This window comes from Staurois parvus, unplaced genomic scaffold (assembly GCF_062004578.1).
Source record: "Staurois parvus isolate SC_StPar_1 unplaced genomic scaffold, SC_StPar_1.0 ptg000562l, whole genome shotgun sequence".
In the NCBI taxonomy this organism is placed as follows: domain Eukaryota; kingdom Metazoa; phylum Chordata; class Amphibia; order Anura; family Ranidae; genus Staurois; species Staurois parvus.
In genome coordinates, this window is record NW_028318358.1 from 13,467,036 (window position 1) to 13,491,415 (window position 24,380).

At 42.2% G+C, this 24,380-nt stretch overlaps 1 protein-coding gene across 1 annotated transcript in view; it reads right to left on the reverse strand.

Annotated features, from left to right (window-relative positions):
* Nucleotides 1-2,138: 2,138 nt before the first annotated feature.
* LOC149450863 (hydroperoxide isomerase ALOXE3-like) overlaps nt 2,139-24,380 on the reverse strand; it is a 61,219-nt gene continuing 38,977 nt past the window's right edge. The window contains exons 10-14 of the mRNA XM_089691362.1: nt 11,311-11,480; nt 9,895-10,016; nt 5,842-5,942; nt 2,691-2,861; nt 2,139-2,506 (exon numbers count right to left, since the gene is read on the reverse strand). Of these exons, the coding sequence (XP_089547488.1) occupies nt 2,327-2,506; nt 2,691-2,861; nt 5,842-5,942; nt 9,895-10,016; nt 11,311-11,480 (744 nt within the window). The 3' untranslated portion in view covers nt 2,139-2,326. The remainder of the gene's footprint in view (nt 2,507-2,690; nt 2,862-5,841; nt 5,943-9,894; nt 10,017-11,310; nt 11,481-24,380) is intronic.

Consider the following 24,380-nt stretch of genomic DNA (forward strand, 5'->3'; position numbering starts at 1 on the left):
GTGCTGTAAGTGGGAAAGTGAGCCCAAAACCAGCAGCTCCTTCGGGGGTAGCAATACATTAGTCTTTAACTGGGCTATGAACAGCTACAATGTCTTGAAAACTTATTCATGCACCTTGAAATTTTCCACATTGTCATGTTACAACCAAACATGTAAATGTTTATTGGGATTTTATGTGATAAACCAACACAAAGTGGCAAATAATTGAAAACTATCATTTTCCTTCCACTTTTCAAATTTTATTACAAATAAATATCTGTGAAGTGTGGCGTGCATTTGTATTCAGCCCCCCTTTACGCTGATACCCCTAACTAAAATCTAGTGAAACCAATTGCTGTCAAAAGTCACCTAATGAGTAAATAGAGTCCACCTGTTTGTAACTTAATCTCAGTATAAATACAGCTGTTCTGTGAAGCACTGAGGTTTGTTAGAGGATATTAGTGAACAAACTGCATCATGAAGGTCAGGGAACACACCAGACAGGTCAGGGATAAATTTGTGGAGAAGTTTAAAAGCAGGCTTAGCTTTAAAAAAAAACCCAAGCTTCGAACATCTCACAGAGCACTGTTCAATCCATCATCCGAAAATGGCAGTGTATGGCAAAACTGCAAAACTACCAAGACATGCCCAGCCTGTCAGTTTAGGTGGACTGCCAAGGAGAGAAGCAGCTAAGAGGCCCACGGTAACTTTAGACTGGAACTGCAGAGATCCACAGCTCAGGTGGGATAATCTGTTCACAGGACAACTATTAGTCGTGCACGCTTCCATAAAGGCCAGATTTGTAGAGTGGCAAGAAGAAAGCCTTTGTTGAAAGAAGCCTGTAAGAAATCCCATTTGCAGTTTGCAAAAAGTTGGTCAGAGTTGATGGGAAGATGGATGGAGCCAAATACAGGGCAATCTTAGAAGAAAATCTATTAATCTGCAAGACTTGAGACAGACTTGAGACTTCCAGCAGGACAGCAACCCTAAATATACATCCAGAGCTACTATGGAATGGTTTAGAATTCAAATCAAAGCATATTCATGTTAGCATGGGCCAGTCATAACCACAGATTCTCAATTGGATTTAGATCTGGACTTTATTTGAAGATTGCTGTTCACAGACACTCTCCATCCAATCTGACAGAGATTAAGCTATTTTGCAAAGAAGAATGGGCAAAAATGTCACTAAATGTGCAAAGCTGGTAGAGACATACCCAAAAGTACTTGCAGCTGTAATTGCAGCCAGAGGTGGTTCTATAAAGTATTGACTCAGGGGGGCTGAATACAAATGCACACCACACTTTTCACATTTGTAAAACATTTTTGAAAACCATTTTCTTCCACTTCACAATTATGTGCCACTTTGTGTTGGTCTAGCACATACAACCAAAAATGTAAATTTATTTTATTGGGATTTTAACATGACATAATGTAGAAAGTTTCAAGGGGTATGAATACACCAATTAGAGCACTAAAAAGGCAGCCCAGTTTGCCCTGCCACCACCCTTATTCTAAACAGAAAATAGCAGCAGTACTGGAAGACTCCTCTTCCCAACACCACATCTTAAAGTAGTAGTAAACTGAAGCTTAAAAAACCCCAAAAAATCCCCTGCAAGGTAATGTATACTAGTACATTATGAAGGACTTTCCTTAAAACGAAGCTCTCCAGCAGTAAGCTGTCACCACTGCAGAGGCTTTCATCTTCATCCGGTCTTCTTTCCAAGGTCATGAGCTCTGGCCGTCTGACTGGCCAAACAACGATGGTGGCCAGCATATGCATCCCGGGCCACGGTACAGTGCTCTGAAGGAATGGCACGGGTATGCCGTTCCTCCAGAGTGCATGCCCCAACTCTCAAAAGAGTGAATATCTCCTAAACAGTGCACATTTAGGAGATTCATTTTACCTACAGGTAAGCTTTATTATAATCTTGTAGGTAAAAGTATAAAGAGTTTACTACCACTTTAACTAAAGCCAAATCCCTGCTAAAAAGGATTAACCAACCTAAACTGATGCTTAAGCCCCTTTTTTATGAAAGCAGTAGTTGAGTGAACCCAAAACATGATTTTCTTTGGAAAAGTAAAGCATCTAATCCTTTTTTGTATTCATCTTGGCAGGATTTTTAATATAGCTTTATATTGATTGATTAATGGACCATTTTAACAAAACAGCAAAGAGATGGTAAATATATTTACATAAAGATATTCCCTGAGAAAGCCTTTATTTCTGTAAAGATTTTGTTCACATTCTCTTAATTTGCTATGATACCGTAACACATGGACAGTAAAGATACAAAGCACTGAAAAAACTGAAGAGCAAAATCAGCCAGTATATCCATCATTACTATTAAATGGAGACACTGTTTTCTATCTCACTTGGATCCAGATAGATATAGGGAAGATGCATAGTCTTGTTTCTCTCCTGGATGCATTTGGAGATCTCAGACAGTTGATACTGGAACTTCTTAATGAACTCTTGTGGGGTCTTCTCTGTAAAACGTTCATCAGGGTAATATCCTAGACGCCTCTGAAAAGAAAATCATAGCAAGGTCTCCTTTTTTAAATTCATCTGTTCAGTATTAAATAATGACCACATGCTGTAGCAGACCCTGGAAATGCATTTGATTGTCAGGTTCTATTTGACATAGTTCTACAGTTTTTAGGCCCAGGGCATATTTGTGTATTACTTCCCACTACTTCCAGGCACTCACCTTATCCATGGGCTCATTGCTGAGAACCCACACAGAATTTATGCCACCGGTTGTACTGCTTACATCCGGCAATGCCTCCAAAATAGTCTCCATTGTAGTGACACCTTTGGTGCTGGGTGGGGGGCTTTTCATGGTGGCCGGGCCATTAGGCATCCAGGAATAGAAGTCAAACTGCAGAGGAGGCAAACGCAAATAAAAAAATTATAGGTTAGGATTCCACAACCTGTACACTAAACATGGGAGTTGCCATTGTTTATGAATGTTGCCTGACCCTTTGGCTTCAATACGTTTTGATCAATTCACCAATAACAATTATAAGAAGGATAGTGAGGAGTCCCTATCTGCACACGTTCTAAGAAAGTGACTGAGGCTCCATGCACACTAGGAGCTTAAAAAAAAAAGACATTGGATAAAAAGCACTCAATTGCAGCTTTTTTTGCCGGCGTGTTTCAGTTTTTGCGCTAGTGTTTCTGTGAATAGCAGGTTGTTAAGGAGCGGGTGGCTGCCTTATCCTTAACCGATGACTCACCAGCTGTCAGCGGTATTCCCCACTTACAGCTGAATGTCAACAAAAGAATGCCAGCATTAAAAAAACTGCACGTGGGGTCCCCCCCCCCCCATTTCATAGTAAGCCCTTTGGGTCTGGAACAGATTTTAAGGGTAAGGGGAACCCCATGCCAAAAAAGGTTTTAAAAAGGATGTGCGGTCCCCTGGGTTGTCGGGAAGAGGGTGTGTAATCACGCTGACGAGCCATCAGTTATTAAGGACGCAGAGTCTTGAAGGGCTGTATTTACTCAAGGCAAATAGACTATCACTTTGCACGTGCAGTTGTACTCAGTCTCCCCAGAGCTTAGTGAATGTGGTGAAGCACTGCTGGTTTCTATCATCCAATTATGTTCAAGCAAAATGCTGTGAGGTTGGTTTTCCATGTACCAGATTGGGTATTCTTAACCACTTACCTACCAGGCACTTATACCCCCTTTGGTCCCAAGCCAATTTTCACCTTTCAGTGCTGTAGCACTTTGAATGACAATTGCACAGTCATGCAATGCTATACCCATATTCAATTTTTATAATTTTTCACACAAAGCTTTCTTTTGGTAGTATTTACACACCGCTGGGTGTTTTATATTAGATTTATTTAAATTTTGCAAAATTTTATAATAGAAACAGACATTTTTTCAAATAGGTCATTTTTCTCCTTCACTGATGTGCGTTGATGAGGCTGCACTGATAGGCAGCACTGATCAGGGCTCTGATCATCAGTGCCCTGATGATCAGTGCCGATCCATGCTCTAACAATTGCTGGTTCTCGGAAGTACTTTACTCATGCTGTGACAGTGTGAGGAAAGTGCAGCAGAAACCCGGCAACTGCATTTAAAGGTGATCTGCAGTGTCATTGGACACGGCTGATCACGTGGTAAAAGGCTGCTGTGATTGGCCTTTTACCACATCACGTGATCAGCTGTGTCCGTAGGACACAACGTTCACGGAGATTGCTGGGTGCGTGCCCCCGTGAGGGCACGTTCTGGGAGGACGTCATGACATCCTCCCAGAACTAGCTGGTCACGGTGAAGCCGTCATTTGGCTATATGCGGTCGGCAAGTGGTTAACAAAGTAAAGCTTCACCACATTCACTAAGCTCTGGGGAAAATGGATGCAAGTGCACTTGCAAAAGTGCACTATTTGCCCCTAGTAAATGTGTTGAAACAAAGTGACAGCCAGGCAACTAACATTTCCAGAATTATTTTTTTTTGGGTAAATGTTTTGGGTCAATGTCCCAAAGCAAATATGCATAAAGTGTCTGTGAAGGCTCTCCTTTACCCAGGTCATGGTATAGCTAGTAGCTGTTAGTCACATTCAACTGTAGCTTACCCAAGGAACTTTTCCAGTTAAGTTCTAATGAGTTTGAGGAAACATACCCTAGAATTTATATCCATAATGCATTCCCTGTATTGGAGTTCTAACTCAGTCCAGTGCTGTACCTGTCAGCAGCAGTTCTGTCCTCTCTCCCTATTCTCACAGGCTTTGCGGAGGAAGCAGGAGGCCACTGTCAAATCCTATGTAGGGGGTGGGGCTATGTTGTCTATGGACGCAGGCAGTGCAGATCTGTATCGAGCCCACACAAGTGTATCCCCAGCAAGCGGCTTGCTATGGGGGCACTTCAAAGGGAGGAGGGAGGAGTGCTGGCAGGGGACATGAGAAGAGTACGTTTGAGGTAGACATGTGCACGCTGGAAAATTTGTTTCATTTACATTCATTAAGTGAAGATTTGTTTTTTGGGATTTGTTTATTTTTTTAGTTTTTGGATATTTTTCCCTCTTCAACTTGATTCAAAATTTTGCAGTTTGAGTTTTCGAAATTTTGTTCAAAAAGAAATGAAAAAAAAAAAAGCGTGGGGTCCTCTTCAAAATCCCAAGACCCTTATCCAAGGATGCAGCCCAGCAGGCCAGGAAAGGAAGGGGAAAGGAAGGGGATGAGTGCCTCCCTCTGAACCAGGCCACATGCCCTCAAAATGGAAGAGTGCTTTGGGGAAGATGGTCTACCCCCCCTCCCCAGGCACCTTGTTTCCATGTTGAGGATAAGGGCCTCTTCCCCACAGCCCTGGTGGTTGTTGGGATGCGGAGGGGGGGGGGTGTGACTCCTCAGAATCTGGATGCTCCCTTTAACAAGTTGGCCCCCAGATCCCAGTCCCCTCCCCATATTTGAATGAGTATGAGGTACGTATTAACCCTACTCTATCAAAGAAAGTGTGAAAAGTATATAAAAACATTTGTCAAGTCCTTTATTAAAAGCACACAGTGGGACCCTTTCACATGTTCCGCAATGGCCCCCATCCTGCATACAGGTCAACTTTCCCAAAAAGTTTTCAGGGACCCCTTTTTGTTTGCCAAGTGTCCTGTCAGCCATTGTAGGCAGAGCATGTATCTTAACTGGGGGTGGGGCATTTAAAATGGGTGTGGTTCTGTAACAGCCATATAACGTCATACCCCTTTGCATATCTTTACCCCCCCCCCCCCCCGCAGATTGCCTCAGAACCCCTCAGCATGCCGCCTCCAAATGCTTGTAACTTGCTAAACTTATTGTGTAGGCAAATTACCAACCCAGAATCACCGGTACATAAGGAGAGTACCAGTACTATTATACTCACCTGAGCAGTATTGACAGCTGCATGCTGAGCAGAACATCTGAAGATCACCATTGTCAGGTATTTGATAACAGAATCTTTGGTTGCCAAGAAAGATGGGACTTCTGTCATAAAAGAGAACCACGTTTTAGTAGAAAGTGATTTCCTCTGCCAATTTAACATGTAATTGTTCTCGGAAGTCTATGGCACATTTTATATACATGTGCATGCATGATCTGACAAGCTTTCAATAGTTTGCAGGCATAGGATTTGCCTCTAAATGGAAATGCTGTAGAAACAGTTGTTCCTGTTTAGGCAATGGCACAAGGAATAGTGAACACTAACATCTCAGGGGAAATAATAGCATTTATAATAAAGCTTTTCTAACTTGATTTGGTTAACCCTCCCAGAACAGTCACAAAGGAATGTCTGAAGATGCCCCACAGACTGCTGCATAACCCACTCAATTTCAGTAGACTGAGAAAGTCTGCTATAGACAGTATTGACCAATCAGGGTTCCTCTGAGGTTGCCAGGGGTTCCTTGAACAATGAGCAATTTCTGCTTCTCAGATACGCAACCACTGACAACAATGATTGTAAGAGGGGAATCTTTCCAATGAACACCAATGTGAGGATTATTCTTCCAATGACCACCACACTAATATACAGTACCATGAACTGTAGATATAATTATTGGCAGGGGTTCCTCTGTGCTAAAAAGGTTGAGAGACTGACTTCCTGAATTACGGTTCCAATCTACCAGTCAGTCAGGCACACACTTTAAAGTGACTGTAGAGGTAATTTGTTTTAAAATAAACATGTTATACTTACCTGTTCTGTGCAATAGTTTTGCATGGAGCAGCCCTGATCCTCCTTTTCTTGGGTCCCCTGCTGGTGCTACTGGCCACCCCCCCCCCCCCCCGTTGAATGCCCCCCAGCAAGCCAGTTGCTATGGGGGCACTCATGCATGCTTGCTCACAAGCCCCACTCACAAGCAGTATGCAGTGGCAGGAGAGGCAAGGAGACATTTAGATGACAATTTAGCGTGTGCAATGGCAAATGTGAATAGTCAAGCTGCCCATAGATGGAGTGAAATTTGGCTGGTTCAGTAGGGACCAACTGAATTTTGATCCATCTATGGCACACTTAATAGCAGTTGATGTAACGATCAACTTCTGTCAGAGGAATGCTGGAAATTTTTAATTTGATCAGTGCTGTTCAGTGTATTCTGACAAGGGAGAAGTCTACGCTGTCAGATTACAATAGCACAGAGTGGAGGATGCCGACATCCACCTTACTTCTGTGGAAGGGGGAATCCATTCTTTTTTCCCCCGTAGAACAGCCTGCTGGCTGATCAAAACATGACCCATCTATGAGTAGCTTTAGAACCTCTGCCAAGGTTTTATTGCCGTCTGTGTCCCCGCTAAAAAGATTCTCCCTTTTTGTTTGTCCTGGTGATCATTGTTACTGAGACAGAAAGTAAAAGTATATCCAAAATTGTCACAAGAACAAGAGGTGAGGGTAAGTCTTTCAGTGAACACGACTGTATGAAGGGGGTGCTCTTCTCTTTAGGGACAGAAAGGGAAATCTCAGATGGATACGGAGGCCAAAAAAAAAAAAAACACAAACAAACACTTGTCAGGGTGTTTTAATCCTTGCTTAATCCAAAACAAAAAAAAGTTTTGGCACTACTCACCCCAGTTATCCTCTTGATCTGTAGGAAGAAACTGGAACACATTGAGAACTCACAGGAACGACAGACCACTTGCTTTGTGTTTATGCAGCACAACCCTCTTTGGGATTGCTGATGAATTTGGGTCACCCTATAGTTTGGCACAGCCAGTCATTCAGCATTTTCCACACAAGCTTCATCCAGAGACAGAAATCAGTCCTTGAGCATTTATTTTGTTATTTTACTGATGGGATTGGAACTTAGATATGGGTTCCTTTGGGCATCCTATACCCCCCTTACCCTATGCGAGGACAACTTCCTGAACTATTCACAAACTTCTCGCCTCTGATGCAGCCTCTGTTGTGCTAGCCAGCAGCGCCTAGTTGTACCACCCCAGACCCTAGATGAACTCCTCTTCACCCAGCAATCAGGAGACTCTTCCTGAGCAGGGGACCTGGCTCCTGTTCCTTTAAATGAGGTACAGTCACTAGTAGGGGCTAATCTGGTTTCCCACCATAGCGCTGGTGGGAAATCCTCCTCTCCAGCTCCAGGCAGGTCCCATTTCACTAGGCTTCCTGGCAGCCTTCCTCCTTCAGCCTCACCCCTCTCCCTCCACCTGACTCCTGCTACTAAGCAGGCAGTTACACTTTTAAGGGAGTCCAGCCAATCCCCAATAGAAGGCATGGCAAGGGGCTCGAAGTCCCTCGAGTGCAGCCAGCCACTCCTCAGATCCACCACTGCCTTCAGGGCCCTCCTCCAAAAGCCTCAGAGCAGTGGGAAATTCCAGAGGGGCTAGCCTGCAGAGTCTCTCAGCCCTGATCACAATTTGACCCCTCTGGTTATCAAAACTGAGCTGCTAACCAGCTCATGACTAACCATTAGGGTCTAGCTCCCTCTAGCTGCACGAAGAGGGTGCTACATTTACATTAAATAATAAAAGGCTGCTAAGACACAGCTGGGAGGGGGAACAAGGGGTGAAGCTGTTGACGAGTCACTTTTAAAGGGGTAGCAGAGTGAACTGAGCTGCTAAAAGAACCATTTGATCAACTGCAGTACCGTACTTCTGCTTTCTGCTGTGAAATTTGAAGATGAACGGTTGCACAGTGCGTGCAGCTAAACCTAATTTTTAAAGTCCATTTGCCGCTTGTTATCAATATATAAATACCTGAGTAGGCTGGTCACAGGTTCAGTTAAACATCAGTTTACATGCATTTGCCACAAATCAATATGACTAACACATTACATGTTTGCTTCCATATACAACATAAAGATATTGCACAGCACCATTTCCTAAAGTATGAAACAAAACCTTTTTTGTTTTAGATAGCACAAATCTGACAATTATTCTAATCCCTCTCCATTCTGTTTTTTTACTCTGTTAAGGAGATTTGCCCTCTCTATTTTGTTAGCAGGAGTGAAAGCGAAACCCACATTTTGGGTTATCACCAGAACAGTAATAGAGGGGAAAGTTTCCAATGAAGACAAGTTATGATGACATCCCGGGTTTCCCTCACTCTGAATTTCCCCTCACTTCCTGTTTTGGCTATGGGACAGGAAATTAGAGTAAGGATATAACTATTGGGTAGATTTCTAAACAAGATGTGGGAAAAAGTAAAAAAAAAAAAACTTGTCTTTAGTTTACTTGAACCTGCTTTAATGTGAGTATTACAACGTTGAATGTTTAAGAAAAAAAAATAATGAGGCTTTAGTGTCAAAAATTCTAAAAAACATTGTTTTATGTGTGTTAATGTTCCACTTCTCTTCACCAGCAGCCACAGTATGTGCTACATTGCAAGAGGTAAACAAGAAAACAGCCTACCAATTTAAAATAATGAAAATAGTGTAAGTGATGGACAATTCACTATATGAACATTCCCCAGTACTCTAGCATTTGAGGTAGCAAAAGAGGCCCAGTTTAAACCACAATCACAGAGGTACCTGAATGGGTGTGTATACCGGATTTTTACATGGACACAATATAGAAATCATGTTAAGAAAACATTTTTGAATTAGGTGTCTTTTAGTTTTCAGCACTGACTTATGCTAGGTTTACACTTGTGCGTTTTTGCAAACCGGGAAATGCACTGGAAAACGCACAAGTCCATTTAACATTATTTCCTATGGTTCACATTCACATCTGTGTGATTTAGCCAGTGTGTTTTTGGAAGGGTCAGGGACTTTTTCCCTGCAACAGTTTGTTTTTGATGCTGTTCTATTCAACCAAAAACACAGGTATTGCAACAAACTTCCCCAAAAACATAAAATGCATCAAAAACGTGTATTCAGAAATGCACTGCAAAACATGCCAGAAAAATGAATAAAGCGCAACACGCATAGGTGTGAACCAAGGGTAAAGAACGCATAGGTGTGAACCAAGGGTAAAGAACACCAGAGTGGAGATGTACCTGAAGACTTATTATTCAGGAATCCTTCCATGAAGATCTCAGCTACCCAGGCCTGAAGTTCAGGGTCTTCCTTGACCATCACATCACTTGTATAATAGTAATTAATGATGTTGGACACAAAGCTAAAAAAAAAAAAAAAAGTTTCATGTTTAAACTGATGCTTTTTTAAAGAATACAATTCTGCATTCATCTCTTTTATTACACGCAGTGCAAGTACCCGATTTTGAGCTAGTTGCAGCCCTTAAATGTCATTGTACAGCAGAGCTTAGACTGAGGTTAGGAGAGGCAGCATAAGGAGCCAGTTATTTGTACCACAAGGCCTATGCGTTATAGAACATACTAATAGTAAAGATAATGACAGAAAGAGGAGTGCAAAGTGACAGGTGAGCTCATCAGTCTGCTGCTTTTCTGTTCAACGTCCAGTCATAAGCTGGGACAAGACTTAACTGAAGCAAAAAAGTCCGTTTTCTGTCCTGCCAGACAGGACTGCAGTGGGACAAAGCTCTCTAAACTTCAGGACTGGATGGACAAAAATACAGTGCCATTTAACCACTTCATGTCCAGACACTTACACCCTTCCTGTCCAGGCCAATTTTCAGCTTTCAGCACTGTCACACTTTGAATGACAATTGCGCAGTCATGCAACACTGTACCCATATGAATTTTTTGCATTGTTTTGAGACAGATACTTTATTTTGGTGGCATTTATTCACCACTGGGATTTTTTATTTTAACATTTTGCAAATAAATCATTTCTTCATAACTCTTGGCCAAAATGTATTCAGTTATCTTTAGTCAAAAAAAAAAATAATAATGATAATTAGTTTAAAGTTTTTGAAAAATTATAAGTTTTGGTGTTAATTTTTTTTATATTTGTTTTTTTTAACATACTGTCACCCTAGCACTGCTTGCTTTTACACCCATAAAGGCTGTAAAAGCAATAATTTCTCATCTGGCTGCATTCTTGCAACCATTGAGCAATACTGTGTGAGCTGTGATTGGTCACAGCTTGTCACATGGTACAAGGCTGTTGTGAATAGCCTTGTACCATGTGATCTCTGATCATTCACAGATTTCACACGAAGTAAGCAATGTCAGAAGTGACATCTTGCTTACTCCTATTCATGTGATCACTGGCCAGTCAGCGATCACTTGATTGGGACCTCACACAGAGGTCCCATACAGCGATAGGTGTTCCCAGGGAGCACGCACAGTCCAAAATGGCGGGTGCTGTTTATGAACAGCAACCCGCCCCTGCAATGCCACCGTCCGGCCTTTTATATACATGGGCCGGACGGGAAGTGGTTAAAACCGCTCCCATATAAGCATTTCATTTATGTATTTAGCGGTTTACCTAAAGTTTCGCTTAGACACCCCCATGTTTATTTTGTCTCTCTGAATATGGAAGATCTTTACCTTTCAACAGCTTCCCAGATCTTCATGCCATCATCCCTGTACAGGTAATTTGGAACGTGCTCCATTGCTCTGCCATTTATATCATCAGGGAGACAAAGGCTGCTATAGGTCACCTCAGCCATTGCTTTCTTCAGAATTACAGGGACTCCTCCATTCCCAGTCACAGAGGCCTTGAGAGAGAATGCAGAAAAACAAATACATGTAAAAATATTGCCAAGTAAACGAGAAGTATGGTCAAAGTTCTTTTGGCCATAATTCTCTTCTAGGTCAAAGGAGTGCACTAAGGTCTGCCAACTGACATCACGGAGCCTGTCCAGGCTTTGCAGCAATTCCGACAATGTTGGGATCCCTCAGATGCCAACCTCTGAGCGCACTGCTGAGAGCCTGAGCCAGCCGTTCCCAACCCCTGCACAGTCTGGCACTTCTGTGAGCGCTGGAGGGGCAGAACAGAAAGCCAGTGACCGACAGTCATTGGAGACCGATCAGTGAATACACATACAGTACCACAAAACCCCATTGAAATAATGTTTAGTAACCAGTGCTATATCAGAGAAAACAGGCACAAGCCAGATAGCAAAAGTAACTCAATAACTCGGTAATCAGGCAAGCATAAAATGGTTTGAACATAGTATTGACAGTAACTGGCATGTAAGATTATAAATGTACAATAGGAGGCAAAGTTTGGAATTTGGCGTCCAGATCAGCATAAACAATAATACCACCTGAAGTGCAACAGTGAGCAGAAAGATCTGATCTATAAACTGCTAAGGCTATACTGTCAAGGTGCACTGATGGTGGCTATGCTAGTGTAGCACTATTCCCCTTAGGGGCTGCTGAAGATCTGGGTACTCCATAGTCTTGCACGGCCAGGCAACAAGCATGTTCCACAGATTTGCATTCCAGATACAGTAAAACAGTCCTTGAGCTGGTTTTGTTTTTTTGGGATTTTATTAAGGGGTTAATAACTTGGATGCCCAAGGGAACTGCAAACTGAGGATAAACTGCTTAGCAACTATATTATTAGTATTATACAGGATTTATATAGCGCCAACAGTTTGTGCAGCGCTTTACAATATAAGGGGGACAGTACAATTACAATACATTTCAGTACAGAAGGCATATGAGGGCCCTGCTTGGGGAGCTTACAATCTAAAAGGAAGGGAGGTGATACAAAAGGTGATGGCTGCGGGGGGACGATCTGGTGGAGGAGATTCATGTACAGTTCTTAGGTGGAGGTAGGGTAGGCTTCCCTGAAGAAGTGAGTTTTCAAAGATCGCCTAAAGGCAGACAGGGTGTGGGCTGACCGGACATACTGTGGTAGGGAGTTTGAGGATGGGAGAGGCTCTGGAGAAGTCCTGGAGGCGAGCATGGGAGGAGGTGATAAGGGAGCTAGAGAGGAAGTTATATTGGGAGGAGCGGAGTGGGCGATATCTGTGGATGAGGTTGGCGATGTAGCTAGGGGCAGTGTTGTGGATGGCTTTGTAAGCTATGGCTAGTATTTTGAATTTTATACGCTGGGTTAGTGGAAGCTAGTGAAGGGATTGGCAGAGAGGCAGCAGTCCCTGATCTGTTGGTAAGGTGTATGAGTCTAGCAGCAGCATCATAATAGACTGAAGGGGGGATAGCTTGTGTAACGGTAGACCAGTGAGGAGGGAGTTGCAGTAATCAAGGTGGGATAAAACCAAGGAGTGGATAAGTTGTTTTGTGGTGTCATTGGTCAGAAAGGGGCAGATTTTGAAAATGTTCCGGAGGTTGATGCGGCAGGATTTAGCCAGTGATTGGATGTGGGGCCCAAAGGAGAGGTCAGAGTCTAGGATTACGCCTAGCACCCTGGCATGAGGGGAAGGACCAATGGTTGTGATGTTGAGCTTAATGGTAAAGTCGTGAGTGGGGGATCGGGGGGGGAGGAAATATTACAAGCTCGGTTTTGGAAAGATTGAGTTTAAAGGTAGTGGTGTGACATCCATGCTATGTCGCTTAGTAGATTTGTGCTACACAAGGACATAGAGGGGGTGAGCTGGGGAGTGGAGAGATAGATCTGGGTGTCATCAGCATAGAGGTGGTATTGGAAGCCATGGGAGGTTATCAGTTGGCCCAGGAAGGAGGTGTAGAGAGCGAAAAGGAGAGGCCCAAGGACAGAACCTACCATTAAGGGTAGAAAAGAGTTGACGAGGATAGGATGAGAGGGTCTTGATGAGAGAGTGTTGTAGTAAGTTTGCTTAGCAGCATGGAGGCTGGAGTTGTATTTGAGAAGAGCGGATTTGTAGAGGGTAAAGTCTTTCAGGGATTTAGTTTTATGCCATGCTCGCTCAAGAGTGCGGCTGTCTCTCTTGAGACTTCTGGTGTCATCCGTTTGCCAAGGTTGTGACAGACAAGGCCTGGTTCTACTTGGAGAGTGGAGCAAGAGCATGCAGGGAGGATGATGGATAGTTGTAGGCAGATGTGGCCAGTTCTGGGTGTGCAATTTTATCATAGAAGGGCTCAATAGCAGAGTGAAGGTCAGGGCTGAGGTGGTGGAGGTTTCTACAGGTAACCGTTTGCTGGTTAGAGGCATGGGAGGTAGGAGGCAGGGAGAGTGAAGCTGATAAAGTTGTAATCAGAGAGAGGAAAGGGGATTTAGAGGTTACAGGGAGTGCACAGGTGGGAGAACACAAGGTCGAGGGTGTTGCCATTGGAGTGGGTGGTGGATTGCGTCCATTGTTTTAGGTTAAAAGTGGAAGTTAGGTTGAGTAGTTGAGAGGTGGCAGAGGTGTGAACATTGACTGGGATGGTAAAGTCACTGAGGATGATGGCAGGCACCTCAGAGGAGAGAAAGTACAGTAGCCATGCTGAAGTGTCATCAAGTAAGCCTGAAACTGGGCCCAGGGGGTTGGTTGATGACTGCGATCCTCAGACAAAAAACAGGAGAAAAGAGACAATATAGTGCACTTCAAAAAGAGCAGAGGGACAGAGACAGAGGGGCAGGAAGAATCTGGAACGTACTTTGTGGGGAAAGAAGAAGTCTGGACTCGCTTGCCCAGACCCAGTGGATAAAAAGGGGGTGGAGTCAGAGGAGGCCACCATGGGAGAGTGAGAGGAGACAGTCGGAATCCTGGAGCCAGGTTTCAGTGATAGCAAGTGGGTTGAAAGCGTGGGAGAGGAAGAGGTCATTGATAGTAGAAAGTTTGTTAGAGGCTGAGAGGGCATTCCAGAGGGCACAAAAGATGGAGGGGCCAGCACGTGGAAGCAGGGAAATTGAGATGAGTGAGGGTTGCGGCTGCGGCCAGAAAGGGGAGGCTGCTGCTTCTGTGGGTTGGAGTTTGATGGTGCAGGGCCAGGGTTTGGGGCGATGTCCCTGGAAGTTAGTAGTAATAGGAGGGTGAGGGAGGTGAGGTGGGAGGGGGATTTATATGAGGGCAAATGCCACAGTGATTTTGTAGTGGTGATATTGTGTGGCCCAAGAAAGCAGGAGATAAGCGCAATGATATTGAGAGAGCAGAAGTGAGGATGAAATGTACAGGTTGTGGGGTGGGGAGGAGGGGTTAAAAAAAAAAAAAAAAAAAGCTTGAGAAGAGAGGGCATTATAGCAACAAAGTTAGCAAGAGCATGCTGGAGAGAGGAGATATAACAAAGGAAGGCTGATGGAAAGAGGGAATAGCACTTGCAGACTACTTTGGGTGGAGCACGAATGTTTGTACTTGCCTTAGTCAAAGTGCTGTGTTTAAAGTGCCATGCACTTAGCGCCGTAGTGACACTTTGCGCAGGGAATGCCAGCCTGTTCCCTCACAAGCTGTCCCAAGGACTGACTAAATACAAATCCTTAGAAGGGTTTCATTGAGAACTCTCCAGGCTTTCCCAGTGTACCACCCCAAACCCCAGATCTTCTCTATACAGCTGTCTGGAGGAATTCCTGGCAAGGGGATCCAGTGCCTGGCACTTTAAGATGAAACAGTCCTGGGTAAGGAGCGAATCAGGTTTCCCACCAGCATGCTCTTTCCCCCTTAACTGGCCCAGGGGGTGTAGGATTACTCAGTCTCTTTCCTGTGAGCTGGTGTAGGCAAGTAGCTGCCTTCTGCTGGGCTGGCTCCTTTCCTGGCTCCACAGGTGGTACTCACTCTTGGGGCCAGTGAGGCTGAGCAATCCTCCTGTCCAAGTTCCAGCCTGTAGGTAGGCCCATTCCCCCTGGTTCCCCTTTCTAGGCTCCTGCATCTCAGCCTTCTTCACATCTTTCACCCGAACTCTCCTGGCCTCTGAGCAGGCTCAGTCATACTTATGGGCCAATAGTATTATAAAGTGAAAAAAATGCTGCACTACATGAAAAAAAATTGCAGACTATATATCAAAAGCAAAGTGAAAAAAAATCTATATCTATCTAGGAATAAAAACAAAAAGGAATTAAAAATAGTATGAAATCGACCAAAGTCATTCCAAAACGCAAGTCCAATCAATAGTGTTCTTCTGTGAACCCTCCTTTTGGATAATGAAAAGTATATGCAGCTGTCACAAATTCCCATGCAAGAACCATCCTCCACCATAGATCTGCTCACCTCATGCAGTGTGACCTCGCAATGTTATTGTCTAACTGCATTTTGGTCCCATTTGGACTCCGATCAGCTTGCTGAATGAGGACTCCAAAGTATGCTCCCTCCTGATAAACCTCTTGGTGTCAGCCGTATTCCTCATTAAAAACGTATGCATCAATTAAACATAAGAAATGCACTCACGTTCAGTAGGTGTATATACTATAACCGCTGTCATGATGAATGGGAACATCGTGACGTCATCCATGGGGATGTTTCCATTTATCGGGACAGCGGTTATAGTACTCTGGTAACGGCTCTAGGAACAGCATTATAGCAGGCAATTGCATGTACTTAGTGGGCCCATGCTTTGCCTTGCATTACATTACATATGGTGTCCGTTTTGAGCCTGTACAGGATTCTGCTGCTGAGATACTGCCATCTTGTGCCTAATCAGTACATCACTGGATGTTCATCATACCTGGTGCATTACATACATAGAAAAGTGCCTACATGTATTTATTTTGTTGTATTTTTGCCCAGGTTACCTATTGTGGTGTCATGTATGACTTCCTCTGCAGGTATTTCATACCCTGTGTTCTGGTGTATATACACCATATTGCCAAACGTATTGGGGCACCCCTCCAAATTATTGGATTCAGGTGTTCCAATAACCTCCATGACCACAGGTGTATACAATCAAGCACCTAGGCATGCAGACTGCTTCTGCAAACATTTGTGAAAGAATGGGTCGCTTTTAAGAGCACAGTGTATTCAAGAGTGGCACCATGATGGGTTGCCGCCTGTGTAATAAGCCCATCCGTGAAATTTCCTTGCTACTAAATATTTCACGGTCAACTTTTATAGTGCTATTATAACAAAGTGGAAGCAACTGGTAACAACAGCAACTCGGCCACCAAGTGATAGGCCATGTAAAAATGACAGAGCGGGGTTGCCAACTGTCTGCAGAGTCAATAGCTAAAGACCTCCAAACTTCATATGGCCTTCAGATTAGCACAACAGAGCTTCATGGAATGGGTTTCCATGGCCGAGCAGCTGCATCCAAGCCTTACATCACCAAGAGCAATGCAAAGCGTTGTATGCTGTGGTGTAAAGCACGCCACCACTGGACTATAGAGCAGTGGAGAAGTTCTCTGGAGTGATGAATCACCTCTGTCTGGCAATCCGATGAACGTGTCTTTGGTTTGGCCATTGCCAGGAGAACGGTACTTGCCTGACTGCATTGTGCCAAGTGTAAAGTTTGGTGGAGGGGGATTATGGTGTGGGGTTATCAGGGGTTGGGCTTTACCTCTTAGTTCCAGTGAAGGGAACTCCAAAGGCATCAGCATACCAAGACATTTTGGACAATTTCATGCTCCCAGCTTTGTGGGAACAGTTTGGGGATGGCCCCTTCCTGTTCATAAACAAGTTGTCTGTCAATCTTTTTGTCTTTTTGTCTAACCCCCGTACATGTACAAACTACATAATTTGCAGGTGTCAGTGATTACATGCTTCATGTTGAAAGCAAAAGTGTAACATTTCTCTTCTGCTGTGTGATGAGACACCTAGCTAACAGGTGGGAAGCCGAACGTTCGTCATTCACTGCGTGCGCTGCTAGTAATACAGATGTCAGAGCTTACTGAGCTTCAAAGAGGGAAAAATTGTTGGTGCCCACTTATCTGGTGCCTCTGACTGAAGATGCCAATTTGCCGTATCACAAGGTACAGTATCAAAGGTTATGATGGCATATACAGTTTCTGGGAAACATCTGATAAGCATAAGCGCAGTCGACATAGTCAACTGACTGAAAGACAGAGGACATTGCACAGGAGTGTGACCTGGAATAAAAAAAAAAAAAAAAAAAAAAAAAAACTGCTGCAAGAGTGACTGCAGAGCTTAACCTCAGTCTCCACAATACTGAGATGCTTATAAGACTGTTTTCCCGGAGGTATTGGTTAAAGTATTATGGGGAGGACACAAGTAGTTAGAGACTGGTGAAACCAATCTGAAAGAAGGTGTAAAAATAATGTCAGTCGATAGGACGGTTGCTTATGGGGTGCTGGAAAACAGGAAGCGATGTGAAACTTGGGAAGGTCGTGTGGAGTAACTGCTTGCTTGTACGTGGTCCCTCCTTAGACACTGTCCTAGCACACTGGGAAAAAAAAGTTCCTGATGGCAATATTGAGCTGTGTAATATTGAGCTGTGTAATTCATTCTGGAATGTTGATATTAATGGTAAACAGAATAATGCTTTGCTCTGTAAAGGGACTACCTCTATATTTATGCTACCAACCTCAGCATTCTTTCATCAGATACAGGGGAAGTAAAAGTATCCCCAGAACCCCAAAGCCAAAAAGGTAGAAGATTTGGTAGAAGGATCAGTAGGACCCTGTTAAAGGTTCAGAAGTACATGTGGATGTACACCCAGAAAAAAAATGTCGATAGAGTTCCCCTTTACAGAAGAAAAGTAGTAAAGTCAGACAGGTTTAGCTCCCTGTAAGTGATAGCGGACAGAGACATGCCAAAAAGGAGGAATTGGTGTGTTTACCCCTCTGGTGTGAAACAAGGGAGGGGAATATGTGGCAGTGAGGTCCTGCCATGGTGTAAAAAAAAAAAAAGACAGTCTGGGCCAGGTGGGAGAGGGATATGGGGAGGCAATGGAAAGAAGGGGGGGGGGGGGGGGGAGAAGGGTGGTGGGATGAGAGGGGAATGGGTAGGTATTTTTAGTCTCTGCGATATAGTGGGAGATAATATAGCCTGGAGAAGTCCTAGAGAACGAAGGAGAAGATAAGAAAGGAGGAGAGAGGGGACAGAAGGATAGGAGAATAAGGGAAGAATGGAAGAGATACATTTCGTAACTTGTTAATGGATTAAATAGCCCTGGGAAGAGATTTGGGATATTTAAAGAGATCCAGCATATATTGTCTTTAGTGGTTTTCTTACAGGATACACATTTGGGGAGAGAAACAAATGAAATTAAATTCTAGATATTATCCATTGTGGTTCTATGCAGATTCCACAATTACAAGAGCTAAGGGAGTGGCAATAGGTTTTGTGAAAAGTATAAGGTTTAAGTTGGACAGATTAGTAGATCCTGAAGGGAGATCTGTTTTTGAAGGGAAAACTACAACAATGATTGTACACTAGCAAATATTTATTGTCCAAATAAGAAACCGGAGATACTTAATACTCTGCCTTTTTTGAAATCCATTAATTTTTTCAGTTTAATTGTGGCAGGAGATTTTAATCTCTGTATGGACCCTCAGATACGTCTCCTGTGCAGAGAGAGGAGAGTAGGTCTCCGAGATCCTTGAATAAAATGATATTTCAAATGTCAACTTGTAGATATATGGAGAATTAAGCATATTAAGGACAGACTATACGTTTTACTCCCATGCACACGAGATTTATTCAAGATTGGATTATATATTGCTGGAACATCAACTTATTGAGGCTTCAGTTAACGTAAAAATAGAAGTGATGTCAATATCAGACCATGCTCCCGTCACAATGCAATTATGGGGAAAGGAGTTGAATGGGGGAAATGTATGTAGGTTAAATGAAACATCTCCAGGATTAAGAGACAAATCAAAGAATTAAAAAAAAAAAAAAAAAAAAAAAAAAAAAGCAATTTTTTGAAGAAAATGATACAGGGGATGAGTCTGTAGCAACGGTATGGGAGGCTCATAAGGCCTATATTAGAGGAATCCTATTCTCGATTGGAGCAAAGAGGGAAAGAAGAGAAAAAAATGAATGCGCTCCTAAGGGAACTCTGAGCTAGAACACCTAAAAATAGAGTAAAAAATGAAATTATGTAGAGGGTAATAAAAGAATTAAATCATTTACTGGAAGATAAGAGTATTTAATCAAATAAGTGAGAGATATAGATGGGGAAATAGGCCAGGAAAGTAATTAGGGCTCAGAGAAGAGAAAAATCCAGGAACTATATAGAAATCTCTTTAGAGAAAAAATAGACCTCAAAAGGAGAATGTGTATTCAACTAGAGTGTTTAAAGAATACTATAGCAATCTATATAATATCACTCCCCATAGATGGAGTAGGAAAAATAGAAAAAAAAGACCAACACATTTAAAAAATGCAGGATTACCGAAAAGCGAGGAACAATTAAAATGCTTAGAACTAGAAATAACGCAGGAAGAAATACAACTAGCACTAAAAAGTACTATAGCTGGAAAAAGCCCAGGTCCAGATGGATATACGGTGAGATATTATATATCCTCAATTTAGGTACTAATAGTTCTTTATATGAATGCATTGGGGGGAGAGATGGAAATGAGGAGGGAATCCCTACAAGCACATGTAGTTCATTGATAAAGAGGATAAGGATGTTACTCAATGTTCAAGTTAGACTGATTTCTTTATTGAACACAGATACTAAATTATATGCAAAAGTTCTGGCAAACAGGTTGAAAGACCTAATTCCAGAATGGAACACATAGATCAAGTAGGCTTTGTCCCAGGGAGAGAGGGTAGAGATAACGGACTGAGATCTGTTTCTCATACAAAAAAAGCAGAAAAGAGAAAACCCCTGTGGTGGTGCTCTCGATTGACGCCGAAAAAAGCATTTGATAGAGTAGATTGGGGATATATGATGGATACACTGAAGTATTGGGGATAAGAGATAGAATGAGAAAATGGATAAGGAAGTTATATAGTCTACCCTCTGATAAATCCCCATTAACCATGATTTCTGCAGAGTATTTCGGGATGCTAAAAGGAACAAGACAGGGATGCCCTCTGTCTACACTTTGTTTTGTCACTAGAATCTGTTGTCTACAATAAGGAATAATATGGATATAAAGGGAATATGGATAGGAGAGAGCATAAGGTGGCAGCTTATGCAGATATGTTTTATGTGGGGAAACCTAGGATAACATTGCCAAATTTAATGAAATCACTTAACGAGTATAGGGAGATATCAACTTTAAAAATGAATCCAACAAAAACAGAATTAAAATATAAACCTTCCAAATAGAGAGAAAAATAGGATACAAGAGGAATTTCCCTTGTTTGGAGAGAATAAATTCAAATATCTAGGAATAAAATTAACTGTTTCCTCCAAGAACTTATGATTAAACTATATCCCATTGTTAAATGAGATAAAGGATGAACTAAGGAAATTAGGTGGGGGAACCCCGTCGTGGATTGGTCGTATAAATTTGATAAAAATGGCGATTGTTCCAAATATTTCATATAAATTTCAAATGATACCAATTAAACTACCAGAAATACAGAACAATTAAAAAAAAAAAGGATATATTTGGAGGAATAAAAAACCAAGAATAAACGATGAAATTTTATGTAGAAATAAAGAGAAAGGTGGACTGGGAGTACCAGATTTGAAAAGATACTATAACTCAGTAATAATGGCGAGAATTTATGACTGGACATAATATATTTTCTATTTTAACCCAGCATTTCCCTTTTCCATTAAGTAATACCAAATTAAGTAGAATTGTATGGTTACCTTTGTAGCAATTGTTCATACAGAGATCAGACGCGGTCACCTATCTTGCTAAGGATACTCCATCTTGTAGCTCTCCTCCAAATCCCCCCTCCCTCTCTGTTGAGAGACACGTGGTCCCTGGATGCTGAGTTCAAAAAGGCATCAAGGCCCAGCGGGAGAGCTCATAGTTATAAACCCTAATTAGCCTGGCCCCCGTATGTCTGCTAACTCTTACTGGAAAAGGATTATAAAGCCAGTCAAGTCCTTCACTGAGCTTCAAAGATATTCCAGATAAACCATAAACCAGATATCATATTCAAAATTAATTTTCCCCCTATGATTTCACATCTTGGAATATGAAAGACTTGCATAAAAACCAGGCATATTCAGACCGGTCACTTTAATACAGGTCGTCTGATATATTACACCGCCTAGCTGACATCTACAGGAGAGTAGAAAATGATATCTCCTCAACAGTCCCAACAGGTATGTCATATTTCATAGCTAGACGTTTAGCAGATTAATCTACTAGTGGATAAAATGTTGCATGTATGCAGGGAAAGTTATTGCCCTGGTATCAACTTGGGAGGGATTTTGGTTCTAGCTTGGGTCTCCGCCTGCAACACTCACCCAAATGAGGCAATTGGTTCTAAGCAGGGTGTCTCCCTGTAGCAGAGTTCCTAGAAAAGCTAAGCTTAGTTGAAGTTGAAGTAGCTCCCTTTTAACATCGGAACTAAATTTTGGGAGATAAGGCCCTTCTGCTCTGACACTTGAAAGCTGCTTAACCCAAGACTTTTGGCAAGTACTTTATCTTGCTAAATTCCTCTGATCTCTTTGCTGTGCATATATATATGCTACATCTTTTTCTGTAAATATTTTTACAGCACCCTTTTGACCTTTTAGTAATAACTCTTACTTTCTAAAAGTGTTGAACTGTTTCTGAAGCTCTGTAATGCAAACTAAGAACCCGTTTCTGAAGAACGCTACTGTGCGTTTAAACCTCTATATACCCTGCCTGCAATGACAATGGTATACAGATTATTCAACCATCATAGTGTTATTGCTAATATTGCCAAGTTTCCTCTGTACAAAAAGGAGGTGGTGGCAGTGTGAAGGGTTAATTGCATAATTAACCTGACCCAGTAACAATCGCTCTCAGGCTGAAGACACACAGATTGTAGTCCATTAGATGGAAAATCTTTGTGCAGGGTGCAGCTGGGCATGGCATTGTTACACACGTGACAGCGTGGTTTTAGATTGGCTAGTCCTTCGGTCACGAGTTTGGTGAGAAGGGCTGGGGTCTGACGCCACGATTGTCACAACCTTCACAATACCGAGGATTAGCAAATAGCACAAGTTTGTTCACATTACAAGTTTCACATTAAAGGTTTTAAGAGTTTGGGATGTTTTACACAAACAGATGGGAATTGAAATCATTGTTAATGCACGTAGGATCAACAGTTTTTTCCCTCCTGGGTAAAGGTATCACAAGGAAATGGATTAAGAAGGAAGATGCACATTTATGGGATATAATGGTGGGGTAGGAAATGGGTTCACTTATGGAATTGAAAAAAAAAGGAGAAATTTTCAAGAGAATGGATGAGTGGCGTTATTTTCAATTGAAACACTTTGTAGGGAAGCTGCCAAAGCCTTTAAGAACAAGAGAGGATTGGAACTCCTTTGAGCGTTTATTAGACACAGGGAGATGGGAAACATGAAACTTCTGTGTTTTATTTCAGTGAGAATCTTATATATTTTAGAAGGCCTCCATAAATAGAAAAATGGGAAAGGGATATAGGAGCAATAGATGTGGAAAAAGAGGGAAAAAATGTATAGATTAATTCATGAAAATATAAATATGCAGAAGTAGAAATGAATTATAAATGTATGGCAAGATGGTATATTACAGAGTTTGGCACATAGATTGAGTGGAGATAATTCACCTTTGTGTTGGTGGGGATGTGGAGGTAGAGGCACTATGTATCATATGGTGGGTGTGTTCTAGAATACAAGAGTATTGAGAGGCAAGTCTCTGGGTCTAATAGAATATCAACCTGTAATTTTCTGAATCAAGCTCACCATTTTCTTTCATAGTACCAAGCTTTCAGTCAAAAAATATAACTGAAATGCAGCAAAGGGTTTGATACCCAAGTTCGAGGAGACAGGAGGTGCTGAAAATAAAAGATTGGGTTGACAGGGTGGATCAAATATGTAAATTAGAGGAACTGTACCATATGAATGAAGATAAGATGGAGAGATCATAAGATGGAACGGGAGGAATTTAAAAAGTCAAAGTTAAATTATAGAGTTTATGGGGGACCAACACAGAATATGGTTACACTTTCTTCTTTTATGGGGAATAGGATCTCCAGAAAGGAATAGGTAAATGCAGAGCAGAGGGGGCAAGGGTTGGATGGCGGGGAGATGGGTGGTATATAGCGTGGGGGGGGGGGGTGAAATGATAAAATGTATGGAAAATGTGTCAATGTTTTAAAGAGCATGTTTCTACAAATTGTTTATGAAAATTCAAATATTTAAATGAAAAAAAAAATATATGACTGCACTGCTGGTTCAACATCAGGCAAGTTCAGCCCCTTGCCCACATTTTCTGGAGTCATTGAAAGAAGAAGTAACTTTACAACCTTCAAGATTGTGGTGAATGGCAAATAAGCAAACCCAACATACAAGTGGGGGAGATATAGTCCTTTTGGAGGAAAAGAATACTCACCATGACCATTGGCCTGCAGGTCTTATTTCAAAGACTGTGCCAAATAATTATGGAAAGGTTTAGAAAGTAAAAGGTAATTAAGGAAGGATTAGCATGCCTCTGCGTCAGGCCTATCAAACTAGTACTTTTACCAAAGGAAAAGGATTTGTTTTCTACACCAACAACTTTATTCAAAGAAAGGAAAGAAAGACCAATGCATGTTGCTGCCTTCTTCTCTGAAGGATTTGATTCATTGAGAGGCAAGGATGGCTGGTGCATGTTGCTTCCTTCCCTCCCACAGAATGTTTATTGCGCCATTTAACAGCCACAAGTAATGACTTTGCAAACTTCTACCCCCACCTTGATCCCCAAATCACCACCACTGTTTTCACAATTT